General features: G+C 55.2%; 1 protein-coding gene across 1 annotated transcript in view; it reads left to right on the top strand.

Annotated features, from left to right (window-relative positions):
- LOC135552760 (unconventional myosin-Va-like) overlaps window positions 1–12832 on the top strand; it is a 96809-nt gene extending 83977 nt beyond the window's left edge. Inside the window, exons 31-38 of the mRNA XM_064984588.1 lie at window positions 5554–5752; window positions 6652–6720; window positions 7349–7442; window positions 7536–7682; window positions 11321–11475; window positions 11639–11728; window positions 11903–12053; window positions 12375–12832. Of these exons, the coding sequence (XP_064840660.1) occupies window positions 5554–5752; window positions 6652–6720; window positions 7349–7442; window positions 7536–7682; window positions 11321–11475; window positions 11639–11728; window positions 11903–12053; window positions 12375–12832 (1363 nt within the window). The remainder of the gene's footprint in view (window positions 1–5553; window positions 5753–6651; window positions 6721–7348; window positions 7443–7535; window positions 7683–11320; window positions 11476–11638; window positions 11729–11902; window positions 12054–12374) is intronic.
- Window positions 12833–13173: the final 341 nt, after the last annotated feature.

The raw sequence follows: 13173 nt of genomic DNA, 5'->3' as shown, positions 1-13173 counted from the left end.
ACCTCCTCTAATCCACCACCACCCCCACCTCCTCTAGTCCACCACCACCCCCCCTCCTCTAGTCCACCACCACCCCACCTCCTCTAGTCCACCACCACCCCACCTCCCCTAGTCCACCACCACCCCATCTCCTCTAGCCCACCATCATCCCACCTCCTCTAGTCCACCACCACCCCACCTCCTCTAGTCCACCACCACCCCATCTCCTCTAGTCCACCACCACCCCACCTCCTCTAGTCCATCACCACCCCACCTCCCCTAGTCCACCACCACCCCATCTCTTCTAGTCCACCACCACCCCACCTCCTCTAGCCCACCATCATCCCACCTCCTCTAGTCCACCACCACCCCACCTCCCCTAGTCCACCACTACCCCACCTCCTCTAGTCCACCACCACCCCACCTCCTCTAGTCCACCACCACCACCCCACCTCCTCTCGTCCACCACCACCACCCCACCTCCTCTAGTCCACCATCATCCCACCTCCTCTAGTCCACCACTACCCCACCTCCTCTAGTCCACCACTACCCCACCTCCTCTAGTCCACCACCACCCCACCTCCTCTAGTCCACCACCACCACCCCACTTCCTCTAGTCCACCACCACCCCACCTCCTCTAGTCCACCACCACCCCACCTCCTCTAGTCCACCACCACCCCACTTCCTCTAGTCCACCACCACCCCACTTCCTCTAGTCCACCACCATCCCTCCTCCTCTAGTCCACCACCATGCCTCCTCCTCTAGTCCACCATCATCCCACCTCCTCTAGTCGACCACCACCCCACCTCCTCTAGTCCACCACCACCCCATCTCCTCTAGTCCACCACCACCCCACCTCCTCTAGTCCACCACCACCCCACCTCCCCTAGTCCACCACCAACCCATCTCCTCTAGTCCACCACCACCCCACCTCCTCTAGTCCACCACTACCCCACCTCCTCTAGTCCACCACCACCCCACCTCCTCTAGTCCACCACCACCACCCCACCTCCTCTCGTCCACCACCACCACCCCACCTCCTCTAGTCCACCATCATCCCACCTCCTCTAGTCCACCATCATCCCACCTCCTCTAGTCCACCACTACCCCACCTCCTCTAGTCCACCACCACCCCACCTCCTCTAGTCCACCACCACCACCCCACTTCCTCTAGTCCACCACCACCCCACCTCCTCTAATCCACCACCACCCCCACCTCCTCTAGTCCACCACCACCCCACCTCCTCTAGTCCACCACCACCCCACCTCCTCTAGTCCACCACCACCCCACCTCCCCTAGTCCACCACCACCCCATCTCCTCTAGTCCACCATCATCCCACCTCCCTAGTCCACCACCACCCCACCTCCCCACCACCTCCCTAGTCCACCACCACCCCATCTCCTCTAGTCCACCATCATCCCACCTCCTCTAGTCCACCACCACCCCACCTCCTCTAGTCCACCACCACCACCCCACCTCCTCTCGTCCACCACCCCACCTCCTCTAGTCCACCATCATCCCACCTCCTCTAGTCCACCACCATCCTCCCACCTCCTCTAGTCCACCACTACCCCACCTCCTCTAGTCCACCACCACCCCACCTCCTCTAGTCCACCACCACCACCCCACTTCCTCTAGTCCACCACCACCCCACCTCCTCTAGTCCACCACCATCCCTCCTCCTCTAGTCCACCACTATCCCTCCTCCTCTAGTCCACCACCATCCCTCCTCCTCTAGTCCACCATCATCCCACCTCCTCTAGTCCACCACCACCCCACCTCCTCTAGTCCACCACTACCCCACCTCCTCTAGTCCACCACCACCACCCCACCTCCTCTTGTCCACCACCACCACCCCACCTCCTCTTGTCCACCACCACCACCCCACCTCCTCTAGTCCACCATCATCCCACCTCCTCTAGTCCACCATCATCCCACCTCCTCTAGTCCACCACCACCCCACCTCCTCTAGTCCACCACCACCTCACCTCCTCTAGTCCACCACCACCTCACCTCCTCTAGTCCACCACCACCACCTCACTTCCTCTAGTCCACCACCACCCCACCTCCTCTAGTCCACCACCACCCCACTTCCTCTAGTCCACCACCACCCCACTTCCTCTAGTCCACCACCATCCCTCCTCCTCTAGTCCACCACCATCCCTCCTCCTCTAGTCTACCATCATCCCTCCTCCTCTAGTCCACCATCACCCCACGTCCTCTAGTCCACCACCAACCCTCCTCTTCTAGTCCACCATCATCCCACCTCCTCTAGTCCACCACCACCCCACCTCCTCTAGTCCACCACTACCCCACCTCCTCTAGTCCACCACCACCCCACCTCCTCTAGTCCACCACCACCACCCCACTTCCTCTAGTCCACCACTACCCCACCTCCTCTAGTCCACCACCACCCCACCTCCTCTAGTCCACCACCACCACCCCACTTCCTCTAGTCCACCACCACCCCACCTCCTCTAGTCCACCACCACCCCACTTCCTCTAGTCCACCACCACCCCACTTCCTCTAGTCCACCACCATCCCTCCTCCTCTAGTCCACCACCATCCCTCCTCCTCTAGTCCACCATCATCCCTCCTCCTCTAGTCCACCATCATCCCACCTCCTCTAGTCCACCACCAACCCTCCTCCTCTAGTCCACCATCATCCCTCCTCCTCTAGTCCACCATCATCCCTCCTCCTCCATTCCACCACCATCCCACCTCCTCTAGTCCACCACCACCCCACCTCCTCTAGTCCACCACCATCCCTGCTCCTCTAGTCCACCACCACCCCACTTCCTCTAGTCCACCACTACCCCACCTCCTCTAGTCCACCACCACCCCACCTCCTCTAGTCCACCACCACCACCCCACTTCCTCTAGTCCACCACCACCCCACCTCCTCTAGTCCACCACCACCCCACTTCCTCTAGTCCACCACCCCCTCCTCTAGTCCACCCCACCTCCTCTAGTCCACCACCACCCCACCTCCTCTAGTCCACCACCACCACCCCACCTCCTCTAGTCCACCACCACCCCACCTCCTCTAGTCCACCACCACCCCACTTCCTCTAGTCCACCACCATCCCTCCTCCTCTAGTCCACCATCATCCCTCCTCCTCTAGTCCACCATCACCCCACGTCCTCTAGTCCACCACCAACCCTCCTCCTCTAGTCCACCATCATCCCACCTCCTCTAGTCCACCACCACCCCACCTCCTCTAGTCCACCACCACCCCACCTCCTCTAGTCCACCACCATCCCTGCTCCTCTAGTCCACCACCACCCCACTTCCTCTAGTCCACCACTACCCCACCTCCTCTAGTCCACCACCACCCCACCTCCTCTAGTCCACCACCATCCCTGCTCCTCTAGTCCACCACCACCCCACTTCCTCTAGTCCACCACTACCCCACCTCCTCTAGTCCACCATCCACCCCACCTCCTCTAGTCCACCACCATCCACCCCACTTCCTCTCATCCCCCTCCTCTAGTCCAGTCCACCACCACCCCCCTCCTCTAGTCCACCATCCACCCCTCCTCCTCTAGTCCACCACCATCCCTCCTCCTCTAGTCCACCACCATCCCTCCTCCTCTAGTCCACCATCATCCCCCCTCCTCTAGTCCACCATCATCCCCCTCCTCTAGTCCACCATCATCCCCCTCCTCTAGTCCACCATCATCCCCCTCCTCTAGTCCACCACCATCCCCCTCCTCTAGTCCACCATCATCCCCCTCCTCTAGTCCACCATCATCCCTCCTCCTCCCTCCTCCTCTAGTCCACCACCATCCCCCCTCCTCTAGTCCACCATCATCCCTCCTCCTCTAGTCCACCACCATCCCCCCTCCTCTAGTCCACCATCATCCCCCCTCCTCTAGTCCACCACCACCCCACCTCCTCTAGTCCACCATCATCCCCCCTCCTCTAGTCCACCACCATCCCTCCTCCTCTAGTCCACCATCATCCCCCCTCCTCTAGTCCACCATCATCCCCCCCTCCTCTAGTCCACCATCATCCCCCCCTCCTCTAGTCCACCACCATCCCCCTCCTCTAGTCCACCATCATCCCCCTCCTCCTAGTCCACCATCATCCCTCCTCCTCTAGTCCACCACCATCCCCCACCATCCATCCCCCCTCCTCTAGTCCACCATCCTCTATCCCCATCATCCCCCTCCTCTAGTCCACCATCATCCCCCCTCCTCCTCTAGTCCACCACCCCCCCTCCTCTATCCCCCATCCCTCTAGTCCACCATCATCCCTCCTCCTCTAGTCCACCACCATCCCTCCTCCTCTAGTCCACCACCATCCCTCCTCCTCTAGTCCACCACCACCCCACCTCCTCTAGTCCACCACCACCCCACCTCCTCTAGTCCACCACCACCCCACCTCCTCTAGTCCACCACCATCCCTCATCCTCCTCTAGTCCACCATCATCCCCCCTCCTCTAGTCCACCATCATCCCCCCTCCTCTAGTCCACCATCATCCCCCTCCTCTAGTCCACCATCCCCCCTCCTCCTAGTCCACCATCATCCCCCTCCTCTAGTCCACCATCATCCCCCCTCTCCACCATCTAGTCCACCATCATCCCCCCTCCTCTAGTCCACCATCATCCCCCCTCCTCCTAGTCCACCATCATCCCCCCCTCCTCCCTAGTCCACCATCCATCCTCTAGTCCACCATCATCCCCCCCCCCTCCTCTAGTCCACCATCATCCCCCCTCCTCTAGTCCACCATCATCCCCCTCCTCTAGTCCACCACCATCCCACCTCCTCTAGTCCACCATCATCCCCCTCCTCTAGTCCACCATCATCCCCCTCCTCTAGTCCACCATCATCCCCCCTCCTCTAGTCCACCATCATCCCCCTCCTCTAGTCCACCATCATCCCCCCTCCTCTAGTCCACCATCATCCCCCTCCTCTAGTCCCACCATCATCCCCCCTCCTCTAGTCCACCATCATCCCCCTCCTCTAGTCCACCATCATCCCCCTCCTCTAGTCCACCATCATCCCCCTCCTCTAGTCCACCATCATCCCCCTCCTCTAGTCCACCATCATCCCCCATCCCCCCTCCTCTAGTCCACCATCATCCCCCTCCTCTAGTCCACCATCATCCCTCATCCCCCTCTTTGTTTAGCCTTTTTTCTGTTCCTTTTCTTTCCTTTGTGTTTGTTTGTCTGATCCCCACTGCTGACTTCCATAGACTGAATGAGGACGGAGAGCTGTGGCTGGTATATGAAGGGTTAGAGGAGACCAACAGGTTAACCGAGTGTGTGTTTCCTGTGTTTGTTTGTCTGTCCCCACTGTGACTTCCATAGTGTGAGTGGAGTGTGTGTGTGTGTGTGTGAAGGGTTGTGTGTGTGTGTGTGTGTGTGTGTGTGTGTGTGTGTGTGTGTGTGTGTGTGTGTGCGTGCGTGCGTGCGTGTGTGTGTGTGTGTGTGTGGACTAGGCGTGGTATGAGGCTGTTTGCTCTTGCGCCCTCCATCCCATATTTTCTCCTTCATGCTTTCCCAACCTCCTGTAGTAGTTGAAGAATGATTCTAATCTTCTCTCTCCATCCCCTCCTCTCAGACTGTTGGAGGGCCAGATGCAGCAGCAGCGGCGTAGCTATGACAACGAGGTGGAGGTGTTGCGAGGGGAGTTACAGAGTGTTAAAGAGGAGAATAACCGTCAACAACAGCTGCTGGCCCAGAACCTGCAGCTCCCACCAGAGGCACGCATAGAGGCTAGTCTACAGCATGAGATCACACGACTCACCAACGAAAACCTGGTACGTTACACACTTACACACACATAGTATACACACACATGTAGTATACACACACACATACACGGAGTGTACAAAACATTAAGGACACCTGCTCTTTCCATGACATAGACTGACCAGGTGAAAGCTAGGATCCCTTATTGATGTCACTTGTTAAATCCACTTCAATCAGTGTAGATGAACGGGAGGAGACAGGTTAAAGAAGGATTTAAACAATCGAGACATGGATTGTGTGTGTGCCATTCAGAGGGTGAATGGGTGAGACAAAATATTCAAGTTCCATTGAACGTGGTATGGTAGTAGGTGCCAGGCTCACCGGTTTGTGTCAAGGACTGCAACACTGCTGGGTTTTTCACACTCAACCGTTTCCCGTGTGTATCAAGAATGGTCCACCACCCAAAGGACATCCAGCCAACTCGACACAACTCTGGGAAGCATTGGAGTCGACATGGGCCACCATCCCAGTGGGACTCTTTCGACACCTAACAAATGATGTCTGTTCTGAGGGGAAAGGGGGGGGGGGGGGGTGCAACTCAATGTTAGGAAAGTGTCCTTAATGTTTTGTACACCCAGTGTATACACACGCTTACAAACATGCAAACGTGTACACGCATGCAGTCACACACACATACACACACATTTTAAAACACACATTTTAATACTTTTACAAAATGATTTAAGCATTCAAAAGGTCATAGATGAATGAAAAAACACACACATACTCAGACCAGATCACTGGCCCCACCAAGACAACCTGCTGCCATCAACCAGCACTTCCCTTATTGGTCGGTAGTGGTACTGTGATAGTTACTGTTTACTGAGGGGGCGTGTGTGTCCGACACCACCCAGATGTGTGTGTCCTGTGAGAACACCCTCTGATGTGTGTGAATGTCACCTAACAGGAGATGCTGAGGACTGAGGATCCAACAGCATATCGCAGCGCCAAAGTCAACATATTACGACGGATGGTTGTATGTCGAGTCTAAGGACATTGTGTGTTTCTCTGCACGTGTTTGACCACTAACAGAGTTTGGTGTGTGTCAGATTTCTACTCTAACTCTGTTAACCCACAACAGACAAATCCAGCAGAGCACCTCTTCTCTCTAACTCACACAGGAGGTCAATGTGATAAACCCAGCACCTCTTCTCTCTAACTCACACAGGAGGTCAATGTGTTAAACCCAGCACCTCTTCTCTCTAACTCACACAGGAGGTCAATGTGTTAAACCCAGCACCTCTTCTCTCTAACTCACACAGGAGGTCAATGTGTTAAACCCAGCACCTCTTCTCTCTAACTCACACAGGAGGTCAATGTGTTAAACCCAGCACCTCTTCTCTCTGTTAACATACAGCCAGGCCTTGTGTCAAATTAGCACCCCCTCTCTCTCTAACCCCACAGAGGACCAAATAAGTACCCCCTATTTTAAATCAAGCCCCTCTCTCTCTCCAACCCACTGGGTAAGGGAGCCTGTTTTTTTGTCTGAACTTTGACCATTGTCAGCTTCCTGTTTGACCGCTGATCCCTTCGCTTTGATAAACTGATCGACTATTGCCAACCTCACCTCACTTTCTCTCTCTTTCTCTATCTCTCTCACTCAGGACCTCATGGAACAGCTGGAGAAGCAGGATAAAACTATCCGTAAGCTTAAGAAGCAGCTGAAGGTGTTCTCCAAGAAGATTGGACAAATGGGAGGTAAGGAAGGAGACGTACCTGACCGTCTGTGTAGATGGGTGTCCGTGTGAACTGAATTTGTGTATATCTGACCGTGTGTGTGTGTGTGTGTAGCTGGCCATGTTGAGACGATATCTCCGGGTCAGATGGTTGAAGAGACGGTCCGTCCGGTGAACATTCCTCGTCGCGAGAAAGACTTCCAGGGAATGTTGGAGTACAAGAAGGAGGATGAGCTGAAACTGGTTAAGAACCTCATACTGGGTATGTAACCTCCACTCTGACCTACAACACTGACCTCTAACCATTCTCAGTCTTGCACTCTCTTTTAACTCTCTCTCTCTCTTCACCTCTCTCTCTCTCTCCTCTCTCTCTCTCTCTCTCTCTCTCTCTCTCACACCACCTCTCTCTCGCACACCACCTCTCTCTCTCACCACCTCTCTCTCTCTCTCTCTCTCTCCCTCTCTCTCTCTCTCACACCACCTCTCTCTCACACCACCTCTCTCTCTCTCTCTCTCACCACCTCTACCTCTCTCTCCACCTCTCTCTCTCTCTCTCTCTCTCACCACCTCTCTCTCTCTCACCACCTCTCTCACCCCCTCTCTCACCCCCTCTCTCTCTCACCCCCTCTCTCTCTCACCACCTCTCTCTCTCTCTCCACCTCTCTCTCTCTCCACCTCTCTCTCTCTCCACCTCTCTCTCTCCACCATCTCTCTCTCTCCACCTCTCTCTCTCCACCTCTCTCTCTCACCATCTCTCTCTCACCATCTCTCTCTCTCCACCTCTCTCTCTCCACCTCTCTCTCTCTCCACCTCTCTCTCTCTCCACCTCTCTCTCTCACCATCTCTCTCTCTCACCACCTCTCTCTCTCACCACCTCTCTCTCTCACCACCTCTCTCTCACCCACCTCTCTCTCTCTCCACCTCTCTCTCCTCCTCCCACCTCTCTCTCTCTCCACCTCTCTCTCCACCTCTCTCTCTCCACCCCTCTCTCTCCACCTCTCTCTCTCCACCTCTCTCTCTCACCATCTCTCTCTCTCCACCTCTCTCTCTCCACCTCTCTCTCTCTCACCATCTCTCTCTCACCATCTCTCTCTCTCTCTCCACCTCTCTCTCTCTCCATCTCTCTCTCATCTCTCTCTCTCCACCGCTCTCTCTCTCTCTCTCTCACCACCTCTACCTCTCTCTCCACCTCCCTCTCTCTCACCACCTCTCTCTCTCTCACCACCTCTCTCTCTCTCACCACCTCTCTCTCTCACCACCTCTCTCTCTCACCCCCTCTCTCTCTCACCCCCTCTCTCTCTCACCCCCTCTCTCTCTCTCCACCTCTCTCTCTCACCATCTCTCTCTCCACCTCTCTCTCTCCACCTCTCTCTCTCTCCACCTCTCTCTCTCCACCTCTCTCTCTCACCACCTCTCTCTCTCCACCTCTCTCTCTCTCTCCACCTCCACCTCTCTCTCTCTCTCACCTCTCTCTCTCTCCACCTCTCTCTCTCCCACCTCTCTCTCCACCTCTCTCTCTCTCCACCTCTCTCTCTCCACCTCTCTCTCTCTCACCTCTCTCTCTCACCACCTCTCTCTCTCACCCCCTCTCTCTCTCCCCCTCTCTCTCACCCCCTCTCTCTCTCACCCCCTCTCTCTCTCTCCACCTCTCTCTCTCACCATCTCTCTCTCCACCTCTCTCTCCACCTCTCTCTCTCTCCACCTCTCTCTCTCTCCACCTCTCTCTCTCACCATCTCTCTCTCTCCACCTCTCTCTCTCTCCACCTCTCTCTCCACCTCTCTCTCTCTCCACCTCTCTCTCTCTCCACCTCTCTCTCTCCACCTCTCTCTCTCTCCACTCTCTCTCTCTCTCCCACCTCTCTCTCTCTCTCTCTCCCCTCTCTCTCCACCTCTCTCTCTCTCACCATCTCTCTCTCTCACCATCTCTCTCTCTCCACCTCTCTCTCTCACCATCTCTCTCTCTCCACCTCTCTCTCTCTCCACCTCTCTCTCACCACCTCTCTCTCTCTCACCTCCTCTCTCTCTCTCTCCACCTCTCTCTCTCTCCACCTCTCTCTCTCTCTCCACCTCTCTCTCTCCACCTCTCTCTCTCTCACCATCTCTCTCTCTCACCATCTCTCTCTCCACCTCTCTCTCTCTCACAATCTCTCTCTCACCATCTCTCTCTCTCTCTCCACCTCTCTCTCTCTCCATCTCTCTCTCCAGCTCTCTCTCTCACCACCTCTCTCTCTCTCCACCTCTCTCTCTCTCCACCTCTCTCTCTCTCCACCTCTCTCTCGCTCTCTCTCTCTCCACCTCTCTCTCTCTCTCTCTCTCTCCACTCTCTCTCTCTCTCCACCTCTCTCTCTCTCCACCTCTCTCTCTCTCTCCACCTCTCTCTCTCCACCTCTCTCTCTTTCTCCACCTCTCTCTCTCCATCTCTCTCTCTCACCTCTCTCTCTCACCTCTCTCTCACCTCTCTCTCTCCACCTCTCTCTCACCACCTCTCTCTCTCACCACCTCGCTCTCTCTCACCACCTCGCTCTCTCTCACCACCTCGCTCTCTCTCACCACCTCGCTCTCTCTCACCACCTCTCTCTCTCTCCACCTCTCTCTCTCACCACCTCTTTCTCGACCTCTCTCTCCACCTCTCTCTCTCTCCACCTCTCTCTCTCCACCTCTCTCTCTCTCTCCACCTCTCTCTCTATCCACCCCTCTCTCTCTATCCACCTCTCTCTCTCTCTCCCCCTCTCTCTCTCTCTATCCATCTCTCTCTCTCTCTCCACCTATCTCTCTCTCCACCTCTCCACCTCTCTCTCTCTCTCTCTTTCTCTCTCCACCTCTCTCTCTCTCTCTTTCTCTTTCTCTCTCCACCTCTCTCTCTCTCCACCTCTCTCTCTTTCTCTCTCCACCTCTCTCTCTCTCTCCACCTCTCTCTCTCTCAACCTCTCTCTCTCCACCTCTCTCTCTCACCACCTCTCTCTCTTTCTCTCTCCACCCCCTCTCTCTCTCTCTCTCTCTCTCCACCTCTCTCTCTCCCTCTCTCTCTCTCTCTCTCTCTCTCTCTCTCTCTCTCCATCTCTCTCTCTCCACCTCTCTCTCTCACCTCTCTCTCTCTCACCTCTCTCTCTCTCCACCTCTCTCTCACCACCTCTCTCTCTCTCTCCACCTCTCTCTCTCACCACCTCTTTCTCGACCACCTCTTTCTCGACCTCTCTCTCTCTCCACCTCTCTCTCACCACCTCTCTCTCTCTCTCCACCTCTCTCTCTCTCTCTCCACCTCTCTCTCTCTATCCACCCCTCTCTCTCTATCCACCTCTCTCTCTCTATCCACCTCTCTCTCTCTCCCCCCCTCTCTCTCTCTCTCTCTATCCACCTCTCTCTCTCTCGTTCTCTCCACCTATCTCTCTCTCTCTCTCTCTCCACCTCTCCACCTCTCTCTCTGTCTCTCTCTCTCTCTCTTTCTCTCTCCACCTCTCTCTCTCTCTTTCTCTTTCTCTCTCCACCTCTCTCTCCACCTCTCTCTCTCTCCACCTCTCTCTCTCTCCACCTCTCTCTCTCTCCACCTCTCTCTCTCCCTCTCCCTCTCTCTCCACCTCTCTCTCTCTCTCCCTCTCTCTCTCTCCACCTATCTCTCTCTCTCTCTCTCTCCACCTCTCTCTCTCTCTCCACCTCTCTCTCTCTCTCTCTCCACCTCTCTCTCTCTCTCTCCACCTCTCTCTCTCTCACCATCTCTCTCTCCACCTCTCTCTCTCAACACCTCTCTCTCACCTTCTCCCTCTCTACCTTTCTTTCTCTACCTTTCTTTCTCTACCTCTCTCTCTACCTCTCTATGAGTGATAGAGAGAAGTTTTTACATAGATACAGGCATATACATAGATAATCCAATAGTCTATTGTAACAGACAATTATCTGTAACAGAGTTGAAGCCTCGTGGTGTAGCGGTGAATCTGATCCCAGGCCTGCCAGCCTACATCCTCTTCATGTGTCTGAGGCATGCTGACTATGTCAACGATGACCAGAAGGTCAGGACGCTGCTCACATCCACCATCAACAGCATCAAGAAGATACTCAAGGTGCGTAGGGCTCTGGTTTAAAGTAGTGCACTATATAGGGTAGAGGAAGGATGTAATGTGGGACACCCTATGATGTCAGTACAACTACATTAAGTTGCTCCTATACTTGTGTAGTAACACTGTAATTACACTAGTAACTATATTGTCATTTTATCTCTGTCAGAAACGGGGGGATGACTTTGAGACGGTCTCTTTCTGGCTGTCCAACACCTGCCGCTTCCTACACTGTCTCAAACAGTACAGCGGAGATGAGGTGAGACCGGACCCAGCACACACACAAACGCTTACAGAGCGAGACACACACACACACACACAGACAGTCTGCAACGGTACAGCGGAGGTGAGGTACTCCCCAAAACACAGACACACCCCAACCTGTGTGTTTGTATCTGTTTCTCTTTCTTCCTCCTCCTCTCTGCTCCTGCAGTCGTTTATGAAGCACAACACTCCTAAGCAGAATGATCACTGCCTGTCTAACTTTGACCTGGCTGAGTACCGGCAGGTCCTCAGTGACCTGGCCATTCAGATCTACCAGCAGCTCATCAAATGCATGGAGAACATCCTACAGCCCATGATTGGTGAGTACACCACGCTGTGTGTGTTTTTATTGAATTCAACCTTTATTTAACTAGGCAAGTCAGTTAAGAACAAATTCTTATTTACAATGACGGCCAAACCCGGACAACGCTGGGCCAATTGTTCGCTGCCCTGTGGGACTCCCAATCACAACCGGATGTGATACAGCCTAGATTCGAACCAGGGAATGTAGTGAAGCCTCATGCACTGAGATGCAGGGCCTTAGACCGCTGTGCCACTCTGTGGTGTGTGGGTGGGTGAACATCCAACCACTAACGTGTAGTGTGTGTGTGTGTGTGTGCGTGTGTGTGTGTGTGTGTCAGTCTCTGGTATGTTGGAGCATGAGACCATCCAGGGTGTGTCGGGGGTTAAGCCGACCGGTCTGCGTAAACGGACATCGAGCATCGCTGACGAGGGAACCTACACGCTGGAATCCATCTTACGCCAGCTCAGCGCTTTCCACTCCACCATGTGTCAGCACGGCACTGACCCTGAACTCATCAAACAGGTCCGTGTGCATGTGTCTGACCCTGACCCTTGGCTGTGTTCTGACCCTGACCCTTGGCTATGTTCTGACCCTGACACTTGGCTGTGTTCTGACCCTGACCCTTGCCTGTGTTCTGACCCTTGGCTGTTTTCTGACCCTGACCCTTGGCTGTGTTCTGACCCTGACCCTTGGCTGTGTTCTGACCCTGACCCTTGGCTATGTTCTGACCCTGACCCTTGGCTGTGTTCTGACCCTGACCCTTGGCTGTGTTCTGACCCTGACCCTGTGTTCTGACCCTGACCCTTGGCTGTGTTCTGACCCTGACCCTTGGCTGTGTTCTGACCCTGACCCTTGGCTGTGTTCTGACCCTTGGCTGTGTTCTGACCCTGACCCTTGGCTGTGTTCTGACCCTGACCCTTGGCTGTGTTCTGACCCTGACCCTTGGCTGTGTTCTGACCCTTGACTGTGTTCTGACCCTGACCCTTGGTTGTGTTCTGACCCTGACCCTTGGCTGTGTTCTGACCCTGACCCTTGGCTGTGTTCTGACCCTGACCCTTGGCTGTGTTCTGACCCTGACCCTTGGCTGTGTTCTGACCCTGACCCTTGGCTGTGTTCTGACCCTTGACTGTGTTCTG

The sequence above is a fragment of the Oncorhynchus masou genome, chromosome 2, assembly GCF_036934945.1.
Source record: "Oncorhynchus masou masou isolate Uvic2021 chromosome 2, UVic_Omas_1.1, whole genome shotgun sequence".
Classification (NCBI taxonomy): domain Eukaryota; kingdom Metazoa; phylum Chordata; class Actinopteri; order Salmoniformes; family Salmonidae; genus Oncorhynchus; species Oncorhynchus masou.
The sequence above is the reverse complement of the archived record's forward strand: the minus strand, read 5'-3'. Positions and strand labels throughout refer to the sequence as shown.